Source organism: Taurulus bubalis, assembly GCF_910589615.1.
Source record: "Taurulus bubalis genome assembly, chromosome: 3".
Lineage (NCBI taxonomy): Eukaryota > Metazoa > Chordata > Actinopteri > Perciformes > Cottidae > Taurulus > Taurulus bubalis.
In genome coordinates, this window is record NC_136591.1 from 10197480 (window position 1) to 10210924 (window position 13445).

General features: G+C 42.8%; 1 protein-coding gene across 1 annotated transcript in view; it reads right to left on the reverse strand.

Annotated features, from left to right (window-relative positions):
• The window catches only part of LOC306733466 (ADAMTS-like protein 1), a gene marked incomplete at its 5' end in the record, with an annotated part of 81824 nt that overhangs the window by 18869 nt on the left and 49510 nt on the right, over positions 1–13445 (reverse strand). Inside the window, 4 exons of the mRNA XM_079214708.1 lie at positions 12–138; positions 1418–1654; positions 2013–2058; positions 7531–7658. Coding sequence (XP_079070834.1) covers positions 12–138; positions 1418–1654; positions 2013–2058; positions 7531–7658 — 538 coding nt within the window. The remainder of the gene's footprint in view (positions 1–11; positions 139–1417; positions 1655–2012; positions 2059–7530; positions 7659–13445) is intronic.

The window sequence follows — 13445 nt, forward strand, 5'->3', positions numbered from 1 at the left end:
AGAACATTTACTTTTTCCTGAAGCATGTTGGGATTTGTAGTGTCCCCGCACCAGTCTGCAAGATGAGCCATCTCCATTGCAGACACCGCAGTTGTCCTCCTTTGCTGTGCTCCCCAAATCATGATCACATCCTACAATCTATAATACACAGACAAACATAAACATAAAAAAAAATAGTCCCCAAGCATTGTAACTTGTTTCCAATGTTCCGCTTTAAAATAAACTCCAATAAAGGTGCTCTTTAAAATTGGGTTTATTTAAGAAAATGTCTTCCTTCATACCATGTAAATGTTATAATCAAATGATCCAAACAACCATTTGGGTTCTTCCATATATCAGATATATTGTTTCTATTTCTAAGATAGTATGAAGCATCTACTGGGAGTTGATCATGAGTTTTTCGTAAAAATGTTCCCCATAGTTTAAATCACGCATTATATGCAACCATCCGTAGTTGATTGATGGACTTTTTTGCGACTTTTTTTGCGACTCCAAACCCGCAGTGTGATTCCAAGCATGGTACGAGAATGTATTCAAACCCTGGTGTGTCTTTGTAGACACGCGACGCCTCGGGACGTAATTTCATTCACGCGGAAAAAAATGCATTGTAAAGTATTTCCTGGACTGTCAGTCAAAAGGCCCAATCTCAAATATTATTCTCACTGGGACTTCATTTGTAAAGCAGATGGCATGACGTTAGAATTGTAATTCAGTCTTCTGTGTGTAGGTTTTCATGGATTGTTTACTTTTTGGCTCTTGAATCTGACTACACTGTAATGCATGTAACATGTGAGCCAGTAAATATGTTGTTGTGTTGATAAGAATGTATATTAATAAACAAAAAGATATTCTAATTTAGAAAGACATTTTCTTTTACGGGCGTCAATGGTCTAGACTTTATATGATCTTCTCCCATCGAAGATTGAGTCACCAATTCCTTCACTGGCACTTACAGTTTTGGGCAAAATATGTGTTTTATTTTTTTGATTCGCCACCATTATATATTAAACTGGATATATAATTATCTAAAGGATAGTATCGGTAAAAATCAGATATTTGTATGTTTCATTGAAAGCTTTTAATCTATCCAGCTGAGTGGATACTTCATATGCAGAGCATATTTGTCCTTGAGTTCTCCAAGACGGCCTTCAATATAATCTAAGCATGTGGTGGTTCTCAACACACTGGTATGAGACTACAATCTGGAGGATACATATTACATATTTCATTAATAACAACTGATCGAAATAACATTTATTGGTTTCTGAGAAGCCTGTCCAAAAAATTGTGTTAATGTCCAAACACTGAAACACGAAGCTAAAGGAGTATGTTACTCTATTTTTAAGATTCAATATTTTGAATCAAACAAGTGTATATTTGGCTTCTTGTGACCAATTTAAATAATTAGTTCTCCTACCTGGCAGACTCCGCTGATACACATGTCCAAGGACTCGGTGTAACAGCGTGTCCCGTCCAGCACTTTGGGCGCCAGCTCCACCACGAGGCCCAGGCTCTTGGCTTTGCACTTGAGAGCGCAGGGATTGTCCGGGTCGTTGTACACGGGCAGCCACTCGTGGTACTGACCCTGGTATCGCACGTCTGCGTGAGCGGAACACTGCTGGGCACGGAAATCGCCTGCATCTGGAGGGCAATCCTGAGGGTCAGAAAAATATTTAGCTATATTTCTCAACAATTAACGCGAGGCATATCCCGATTGTAAAATTGTATGGTGGAAGGTTTGTTGATACTGCGGTTGCTGAAACTCAACATTGTGATCCCCATGTTAAATTACAGCTGAAGTAGTGGCCACACCCTCCACAACTTCTCACTTACTCTCCAGCAACAGAATCCTAAATTTCTACATTCCACCTCTTACCATACACATTAGTCATATTTGCACAGTTCCACCACACATAATTTTCAATCACAACTTGCTCAGTTTAATTTAAATAAAAAAACAATTGAAAGCTCCACTGACATCCATTACATAAAGATGAGCTTGCCGAACTTACCACATTACTGCATGTGCGATATTTGATATTCTGCCCTTCACAAGTCCTGCAGAAGAATTAAAAATGAACATGTGGGTGAGGTGGATGATAAAATGAACCACAATGCACACCAACAATCTTTTCCAACCGTTGACTCTCATCATTTTTTGAATTGCAGAGCAGCGCTTGGAATCACTACGATGGAAAGATTCAAACATTTAATTCACACAATGGGACTATGCATAAACACAAGGGCGTATGTTTGGTTTCAGAAGTGGGGGATGAGCATGATGAGGTAAAAAGTGTTTGCCATCTCCTGCATTTACATCAATCTTCAAATCACACTTTTTGATTGATTTCAAACCAGCATACCTGTAAAGGGAATGAGGAACGGTAAGGGTATAAAATAGCAAACAGCTAAACATTTCCCCTCGTCTCATCAGCTGTGTGTGAGAAGGGATTGATGCAGCGGTCTAAGCAGCATTGAGGCAGATCGGAGGTCATCTCCGAAAGTAGAGATGATGGACAAGCAAGCGGCGCAAAGGTCCAGAAAACCAAAATTAGAAAGAGAGAGACGAGATGAATGAGCAACCAGTGACTTGCTGGATTCATTTTTGAGGGCTCTGTGAAGAACATGACAACAGCTGCACTTCTGGCATTTTGTTGATAAGGAATTGAGGATGGGCACGTTAACTGAATAGGGGTTAAAATAAAATGACAAAGAATTAGGTTGCTGTAATAAAGCTATTGTTCTTTTGTGTCACAATTCGTTACGGTGGCATTCAACTTCACTATAATTACTCAAAATATAAGGTGACTAAAATTGCCAAACAAAGTCTAATGCCTGGTTGTCAGCCTTGCAACCACTTTTAAAAGTTAGAGTTGAGCCCTGAGGAACCAAAACATCTGGAGAAAACCGGAAAATTCAAACCTCATGAAATGGAGGGGGAAAAAGATAAATGGGAAAAATAATAAATTGTGAATAATAATAACTATAATTCTCATTTGTCTTCGTGATCCGTCGTTAAACAAACCATTGCTTCATAAAGCAGCAGCACTGCACATACAGTAGTAAAGCAGACTTGGTCGGGCCCTCCGAGCTGCGTCTGCTGAACAGATTGGAGCAGTTTGAATCAAGACTCTGAGCATGACAGTCTGCAGTGTCTTTGCTCAAATTATAGAACGGACCACTTATTGAAAAGTAGGATTCCTTTGTGCTTTGATGCCGAGTGATGATAAACTATTGATGGTGACTATGATAGACCAATTATTCAAGACCCCACCCAGAAGGAGCTAGTCATAGGATAGTCTTTTGGGTTTGGGAACTTAAGAGGAATTCCAGTGTCATCGGCCCTTAGTTAATCTGGAATCATGATTGGAGGCAACATCGCAGAGTTTGGACTCACAGATGAACGCGGGCTTGAGGATTTTTACAATATTATTCCAGAGAGCCGAGAGAGTGGATGTGAAGTGCGTGGCATGGCAAGCACATTAGACCCTGTGACGTACCCAGACCGTGCCTTCTGCCAAGCCAAACAGGTCACAGGGCTTTCAAAGACCAAGAGTTGAGAGACAGGTACCAACAGATCGGAATCAGTGGGACGAACAATATATAGACTTAACGTTAAAAAAAGAGCCAACGTGAATTAAATTAATTTCCCTTTTCATTTCCTCTTGACTTTGGAAGCTACAAAGTGGAGGCTAAGCAGAAGTAGGGCTGGGGCCGCACATTCATTATGGCGTCATTGTAGGTTAGGGAAAAACAACGAGAGCACACAACACATAACTCACAGACTGTGACCCTGCTCTCTACTGCCAAATAAGCACCAAAGACGCAACTACAGGAAAGCTTGCTCATCAGTTACAACTACCATCGAGCAGGCCAATGACATCCTCGGACAAAGAAAATAACTCAAATATGTTGTAAGCATGAAACTTCTTAAAATATTGGATATGCAGTCAAATTTGCTTGGCTCATAATGTCCAAATATATGTCATCAACTCTTCTTGTTAGATTGAAAGTAATTGCAACCAGTGCTCCATAATGTTTGTTCTAATATTGATACACGTAAAGCAAGTGGGCACATGAAAATGTGGAGACGGTAATGGCTGAAATATGCTCCGACTGTGAGCTCTGCTCAACTTAGGAAATTGAGAGCAGTCAGGCCATCGAAGAAAGGCAACATGAAGTTGCGAAAGAACAGCAGAAAAGGGTGCTACTTCTTTCCCTTGTCGACTAGTCAGTCAGTCAGTCCAACTCTTTAGTCCACAGTGAGATGTCTCGGCGACTATTGGCCCAGATTTGAATGACACTTGGATCATATGACCATGGTTTCCAGAGGATGAATCCTACGGGCTCTAATTATTCTCAGAATTTTCATCTAGCACCACCAGCACATCAACGTTTTCATTTATCCAGTAAAATATCTCTACATACTCAAGATGAATTGGGAAAAAATGTCATACTGAAATGCACAGATCTCAGATGACATATCTTGAGGATGAACTGACTTACTAAAGCCGACATATTTCGAGAGGTAATTAGATGGAATGAGAATTGGAGCCGACACGTCCACCTCTGAATTTCTACATTTCGATGTTTGGACTCTACAAGCAATGATTGTTGTTGTTGATGATTCAGCATGGGCTCAGTGTCACTGGGAGAGAAGCTTTGTGTTTTTAGAGAGGGTGGTCCCCCATTCTTTGAAGTAGGAGGTGTAATCAAGGTGCCAGGCCCAAGTTAATGAGAGCAACTTAATTAGTCATTGCCTTGGAGAAAATTCACTTTTAACTGCCACAACTTTAAACACAACTGTGGCATGGCTTTGGCAATTCTGCACAAATGCCACAGTCATTTAATGCAACAGCCTGTAATTTCAGCAAATCAGTGGTCCAATTAAGAGTAAAAACATCCTTATCAGCGGTGAGCAGTTATTGGCAACTCCACTTAACTTTCCGTTCCTTGTCCCTGTGTGGGACTGCTTATCTTTACTCGCTGATGCTGGAAGGTAATCAATGGGGTTCATGACTATTTCAATTATTTTAACAAAGTCAAAATAAAGTCAAGGCCGGCCTTTTTTTATGAAAATAAATAAGAAAAAAACAAAAAAACTCACTGCGTTTCTGCCAACCACAAGCCTCATAAAAAAATTGAGCAGCGCTTTCTCTTGCCACGACACCCAATCCATATGTCCACACATGCTTCAAATGCTGTTGTTAATAATGGAGATTGTGATCAAGTGAAGGGACTAATGAGGGCCGGGCGATCTGTGTTTAGTCTGTACTCTCCATGTGCCCTTTTGGGAGATTGTCTAACTTGTCTAAAAGCGTTTCTCCATTAGCAGCAGGACCCTACTCGTGTGTGTGAGCGAGTGCGTGTGTTTAAAGGTCAGGGAGTTGGAGAGGTTTGGAGGGTGTTGCAGGCCCGTTTCCAGCCTGTCTTTCCAAAAAGTCACACACACACACACACACACACACACACACACACACACACACACACACACACACACACACACACACACACACAAGGGGCCTTGTACTGCGCTTTTTAATGACGGCGTTTGATCTGCCACCCGGCTCCAGGCTCCTGCTCCCTCATTCCCACGCAACTGCCGGCTGAGGTGGGATGAGGCGGGACGGAGAGTCCTGCAGTTTCCCAGAGAACCCCCCCGGCATTTCTGCTACCGCCATAGGACGTACACGTTTGTAAACATACCCGCCTGGATTTACATGAGCATGCATGTCTACACACACAAACACTGCCTACAACCCATATGGAGCTCAAACCCCAAACACCTCTTAACGTGTCAATTGCTTTTACAGTCAGTAGCATTCTGAGGTGTGCCTGACCACAAAACTCTGGGCAAGCAGAGAGAAATGCCTGCTGCTGATATCATTAAATGAACTCCTCAAAAAGCCATTGACCTCAATGTTTACAGTGCAGCACATGGGGGGTCTGGCACGTTGACTTTCAGGGTTTGACAGCCCTACTGCGTTTTAGCCTGGCTTCAGACAGATTCATGGTTATTCAGAGTACATCTTGACTCCGACCTTAGGTATGATCGGCCCTGTTTTGTCAGTGTGTCTTTGGACAGTTGTAATGTTTTATGACCTCACTGGCTGCTCGTATCAGTCCTGGAGCCCCCCCCCCCTCCACCACAAAGCCCCATATAGTGAAGCAGAGGTGACTTTGGCAGCAAAGCTTACTGGCTACCTTTAGTGGGAGAGCAATACATTCGGGGAACTGTAAAATAGAGGAATGCAGTGAAGTCACCCTGCAGTTATTTCCCAGTCTATAAATGTGACAACATTGCTATGGAAAACATACCCTCTCATTCCGTCTTTCTCCTTTTTTCTCTCTCTTGCTCCTCAAATCCATCTGTAATTGACCACTTTGCCCAGTACACTTGGCTTCGAGCTTTAATCTTGAAGCCCACAGGTTTAGCTTGAAGCCTAACCAACCGGGTGACTTTGGCAACAGGATGAAAGGACCGAGAGGTCCAAAGTGCAAGTTCCAGTTCGTCCCGAGACTTAAGCCAAGATGATGAGCAGTGGGAATCCAGCCAATGTGGGTCCACTGCTTGCAGAGCCCAAAGTCCATCACCGAATAAAGTGACATGTACTTTGTTAAGGGACAATCAATTGTTATGTTTACATTTGTTAAGAGACTTTACCAAAAATCTGAATCCTATTGTTACTGATGAGTTCATGATTCAGGCTCATGTGGCCGTCTAGACGGTTTTCGGAGGTGGATGGGCAAGTGATCTGAGTTGACCCCTCAGGGATATTTAACATTCACATGTATTCTGAGCACTTCTATTCCAGCCCATGGGAATGGAGCGATTGGTGAGATTTACTCACACGATTAGGGACGCTGTCTGGATTTATTTGGCAGAACGACCATGAGCAACAGAAAAAGAGCCCGACCCCCCTCCTAGTACTACCCACTCTTGAATCTTAAAGCCGTGATATGGCACTTTAATGGAAACCAGTCCAACACCAGTCAGGACTTTGCTCTTTAAAAGAGGAGATTACCCAGGATAGTGTTTGAACACACTTATAAATTGTCCATGTGATGTTTCCATTTATCTGAAGGTCAACGAGGTTCTATGAAATGGTTCTACTTGAAATTAGACATTTTCATTTGACTGTATATCCTCCTGTCCTGTGATGTAAGCATCTCATAAGTCTAAGATATAGCATCATTCTTTGAGTACTGCACTCGTAAATGCCAATGCATGCTGTATGTCTCTGGTTCTAATAATAGCATTTTTTGGAAAAAACAATGAGAAATGTTACCAAATGTTACCATTAAAGGAGAATCACTAAGAATTCCTCACAGTAAATGCATCATCTTGGTTATAATTTCCATGCAGCACCCCTACCTCAAATATGCGATGTAGGCATTAGCAGGAAATATGTTGTACCTTATATTGCACTTTGGAAAAACATGAGCAGAACCTGTAGTGTTGCCTCCTACATCATCACACAGAGTTCGTATCCGGCTTTAGGGAGAGAAGTGGCTGATTGGCGGCCTTACTTTGAACTGAGGCATCGTCTGAGGGAGTATGAGGCGCCTCCTCCACAGCTCCGGGAACATTCACTCCACGAGCCCCAGGCATCCCACAGAGTGTCTCTGTCCTCTTCTGACCGGGCCGTTCGCGAGCTCTACACACCAGGAGAGAAGAAATGAAGGAGGAAGTGAAGAGTTTGTACACATGAGTGATCTATCACGGACACCATCGTGCAATTTCCAGTCCATCCATTCAAACCAATGCTACGTTATCTTTATGTTAAATCGTTTGACTCAATTACTGCCAAAACCCAACCAAACATTACAACATCATAAAAGTGACTTGTGCTCTCCTTGCCTCCCTTTTGCAATGGAAGGAACCCGAATGCATCATCCTCAGTCATATGACTTGTGGCCTCCTCTGTTTAAACAGATTGTCTTGCAGAGCACACAAAAAAAAAGCCCAAACTGCGAGTTGAGATCCTGAATTAAATTTCAGGAGCAGCTGAAAACGAGTGCTTGCAAGGGCAAGTAATCAAAAGCTCTTGACTTTTACCCTTTGAATATCTCAAATATCTGAGTCATCCTTTAGATTATGAACTGTTAGTCCTCTCTTGAACTCACGTGTGTGCGTCTCCCTCTGTTAATTGCATCGTGCTTTATTTGGCAGCAGAGGTAGGGATATTACTGCGAGATCCAAAATTAATGTTATGAGAGGATGAATTTTGCGACTGCAAAGACAATGTGCATCTCAGATATAGAGTGACAGTAAAGTCCTCCTTATTCCTCTATACTACACTCTTTAACTCCTCTTTGCCCTCAAAGGCCTTTCGTATTTTCAGATTAGGTTTGACTGGACTGACTAACATAGACCAGGTGTTTATTTGTAAAACTGGCACTGGCATCTGATGTGGATCATCTACCGCTCTACATGAGTTACGCTTCTTTGTCTTGGCTTTACTCAGCAGCCTAGCTCTTCTCCATGCCCTTTGCAGGTCTGACTGAATGAAGTTAGAGAGCTACCTTATAGGCTCAGATTGTATGAAAAGAAAAATAGATTTATTCTGCTTTCTAGAACAGGGAAAGCTTCGCTCTGTGGAGGTAATCCACTCAAAAGCTGCAAAAAACAGCGGGTTCTATACCTGTTGAATGGATGAAAACCTGGAAAATGAAGAAAAAAAGAGAGTTGGAACTTGGAATTGACAATGGGACAAATCATCCACCTCCTATAGTAGCAAGAATGTGGTTTAAAAGACTAGAGGTGCAAACTCTAAATAATATGCCATTCAACAGAGGCTTTAATGGCAATGAAAAGGAATAGATGAATGTTAGAAGAAATTATCATTTTTTCAACAATAACTGGACAACCTAGGCAGTCTTTCTGATGTCGGTGAAGCATGAAAGAATATTTAAGATTGCAAAATGCAGCTTTTGTGCGCTTTAGACAGCCTCCCACCACGGGACCTTTACACCACCACGACGGCCGTTTAAGATGGCACATCCCGCAGAGTTTTAGATTAAAAAATCTCAAATCCTGCAGATTAGGAACGAAATGTGAGGCACAACAAGCCCACTTACCCTGAATAAGGCAGGAACTATGCAAACTGTATGTGTAACACCTGCTCTTTATGCCCCCTGAGCTGACAAACGGTTTACAGTGAATGTCCCAGCTTGCATTTGAGATCCACAGACTTGAGATTCGAAATTATGTTGACCTCTTTCGCCGCAGCATGGCATTGTGCCTCGTCTACAAACATGAATGGATCTTGCAGAGGAAAGTAGATACAAGGTAATAAGACTGCCTTGATTATTTTCTTTGGGTCACGGTAGAAAAAGCACCCATGCTGTACACTGCGGAGCAGGGTGCTGGGCTTCCATTATTAAAGGTGCGTGGGCACTGATACAAATAGCTGTCAGTGCTGATGACGCCTGAGGAACAGCAGAGAGGAATGGCAAGACCTAAACACGCAGCGAACAGAGCATGCGGCCAAGCATATAGGCAATGGCACTACTTTCTGCGCTGGCCAACTATTCCAATGTTTGGATCCACAGTAAATAAACACAGACTGTGCTCTGGGCAGCCGGTTAGCGCACCACCTCAATTCTCCTTTGAAAAGCAATCAGTGAATTTTACACTCAATTACGGCTGGGAGCTGTGTGTTGCAAAGCCAAGAGAGCCGGAGGCATAACGAGGCTGGTGAAGAAAGAGGAAGGGAGATGGATGGAGGGACGGAGGAATGGAGATGAGGAGGTTGTTTGGCTGACTCTGCTGCTATTGTTCTCAATGAAGGCGGAGGAACACAAGGCTCCACAAGTCGGACGGCCGTCCTGTTGGGATTTGGATCCAATAACCAAAAGGCTCGTATATCCACTTGGAGCCCTCCGAGCCCTCCATCACTGCGTATCCCACCTCTCCCGCTCTGATCCCACCAGGGTTTTATTTGCACCAATTTACACAACAAGGCGTTAAGACACATTTTTATCTCCCGCTCTTTTACTACGGAGAAAAACAGAGCAAATCACATGACCACAATGCCCCTGTGGTTGTCACCCACATCTAGTGGAGGAGAGGAAATAACCATATGATAAAAGACTAGAGATCTCCATATTATGTTATTCTGATGGACAGATTCTATTTAAGTCACCTGTCAGCGGCTGAGACTTAGGGCATTTTCCTTGAAGATGGAAAACTCCTCGACAGGGGAAAGAAACCAGACTCTGGTTCCTTTTTTGCAGACTGTGTCAATAAGCATACGATGGCCTTTTCAGTCGGCAAGACATACGATATTTGCACATCTGCTGAATCCCTTGTCGTCTGATCCACGCTGCACGGCACTGTACTCACCGCCATGCCGCATGAAAAAGTCACTATAGTGTACCGTAACAGGGAGTTCTAACCTCAGATAAACAGTCAACTTTTGTGCCTTCGATCAAAAACACAGAGGAGGCATGGAGACTTTTCAGCAGCAGGAGCAAATAAGACACATCAGGTCACACTAACTGCCTTGTTAAATATACTGCCGAAAGGACTGAAGAGTGCATTTCTACTGCAGATATCATAAATAACATGCATACACGCCCAGCAATCTATTAGAACACACGCTTTCTGAATGCGTTACTTGATGTGACAAGATTTAAAGGGCTTCAAAGACAAAAATATTACAAAACAAAAATATTTTTTGCAAGATGAACATTTAGGAAAAAAGCAAACATTACAGTACCAGGATAAGAAGAGCTGTCACCAGTAGCTTGCAAGAGAAACAATCTGGCTCCATGCCTTTTCAAAGTGTGTGAGTCACTCCAGTACTGAGTGTGTGTGTTTGTTTGTATGTAAAAGTGTGTGATGCCCTGTGTGTCCTGTCTGTCCGCCTGCCGTCTCCTTTCTGACTTACTCCTGTTCCTCCTCAGGAATAAGGGGAGGGAAGGAGGACTTGGAGTGTGCGTCTGCGTGTGTGTTTTTGTGTGCGTGAATGTGGGGGGAGTAATCGGGGGGGGGCCTACGAGTCCTTTAGGTCTGGCACACTAGCCAATCAATAAATGGGCCTCGTGCTCGTTCAAACAAGGAGCTGGGCCGGCTGCAACTTCACAACTTCACAACTTCACATGTTTCTGTGTGTGGTTGTGTGTGTGTGTGTGTGGGTGTGTGGGTGTGTGGGTGGGGGTGCGCCATGGAGTCGGAATAATGGCAGACAGACAACAATTGTAAACCAATTTTCTCCCCCTTTAAATTCTTTCCATTTCTTTGTCTGATATCTCAGATTTCTGCTTCTTATATCCCCTTTTTTTCCCTCTCTGCTTGCCTTACTCTCATTTTATTGCGCTCATGCCGCTGTTTCTCATTTCTTTTTAGCTCTGGCCGGCTTTGCTCAGTTTACTGGCAGCACTGTGTTGTCAAAAAATCTCAGTCATACAGAGCAAAACACGTTTTGGACATGGGTTTTGACAATGCTGATTATCTTTAGAAGCAAAAAAGCAAAAAATATATACATTTATGCACACCTTAACAAAACTCACAAGACATGTTTAGGAGCATGTCTGCCTCATGACCATGTTTTGCTCTCCAAGTAGTTACATGTGAGATCCCCATGTGAATCAGATGACATAGTCTGGTCACTGAAGCTATCGAGAGAGACTTCTCAGCCATGGTGACTTTTTTTCTATTTCTTTATGAGCCAAAGGTCTACTTCAATAGAGCCTTTCATAACATCTGGCAGTTAAAGCCGGTGAACATTTGCACTGTGGAGGTGGGGAACAAGCCAGGTGTCCCCTGGAGGGACAATACCTCTGGTTATAGAGAAAAGCAACCAGCAAGATGGACAGCTCTTGGCGCAGAGGGAATATACTATACACTGAGTAACTTTCCAGTTTTAACTTTCCAAATGGCAAGGCGCAAAAACAAAAAAGGCAGAAAGAGAAAGTTAAAAAACAAATCGAGCCGTTAAGGTCGATGCCAACCCAACGGTGCCCCTTGATGTGTGACAAGGTAGCAGGCTATCCTGCAGGAATTCAACCATGACGTTCCAAAGACAATAAAAACTCTGTGACCTTCGAATCAAGACTTCAAATGCACCTCCCAATCAAGCATCAAATCAAAAACCACATAATTGGTATCAATTAAGGCCGCGAGAAATGTGCAGCACTCCAGAGCAAATAGTCAGCAACCCTAATCACAACATCGGAGCGGAAGTTCTCGACACTTCACCAGTGTACACGCACACACACACACACACACACATTTCTGTATACTTCAGTTATACACAGCAAACCAGTCTTGAAGTCTTAACGTTCTACTAACAGTATGGGACTTGGCTTGTTTTATTTGGTAGACGGGGATGGCTGCACTTTCTGCGAATTGGGGAATTATCCACACACACACACACACACACACACACACACACACACACACACACACACACACACACACACACACACACACAGAGCTATCCACTTAACACCGGTGTATTTTGTGATGCCAGCAGGGAGGGAAGCGGACGTGCCCGTTTTCATAGGGTCTATACAGAAATCATATCTCCTTGCACCCTTAATCCATAACCTTCTCATATTTGCTTTCAGAAGAAATCCTTCTCCGATTTGCAAATGTACGACTACAGAAAATAAACCGTGGCATCGATGATGTGCCCAGAGTTCAAACCCAAACACCCGAAGAGGAAATTAACGTGTTTGACTGACACTCACTTGGAGCCAGTTCTCTACCACAACATTGCTGGAGGTGTCTCCTCACAGTTTAAACAATAATCAACGAAGACGATGAGGTGAGAAAAAAAACATATAGTGCATTGTTATTTTACACAAGGGCAGACTTGGGTATTCGGTTGCATGAGGGAAGCATGCAAGTGGTTCAGGAGATCTGATTGTCCACAGACAAGACGCTCTCACACACTATTTGTGGAGGTGTGGTCATCGTTTCAATCGGTAATGATAACATTGTACTCCTTAAAGTCATCACTGCAATCTGGAAACACGACAAAACCACTTCAACAAAACAGGGCAAGAAAGCGGAGCAACCAAAATAATAAGCCGTCACTGCACAGAAACTGGGGAAGACTGCAACCTGCAAGGCAAGGATCGCATTATATCATGGGGGTTAGCTGAGGTAGCACTAGTGAGCTATCCCCGCTAGCATGTGTTTTGCCATTTGACCACTTTTGGCTGTTATCTTAATGTTGTTTTACATGATTTTACTGGCAAAAAAAAATTGAAAAAAAAAGTCATAATGGGTACATTTTTATATACGCTGATCATTGAAAATGATGTTTGTAGCGTTTTTCCTACAGTGGCACTGAGTGTCCGTTTTATTACACACTGAACAGAGCTAGTGAGAGTCTTTTTCTGGGTTTCAGACTGACACATTAAATAATTGGAGGTCATAAAACAGCTGTAATACATACATTGTAATATTTTTATTGAAAAAAAAATCATTA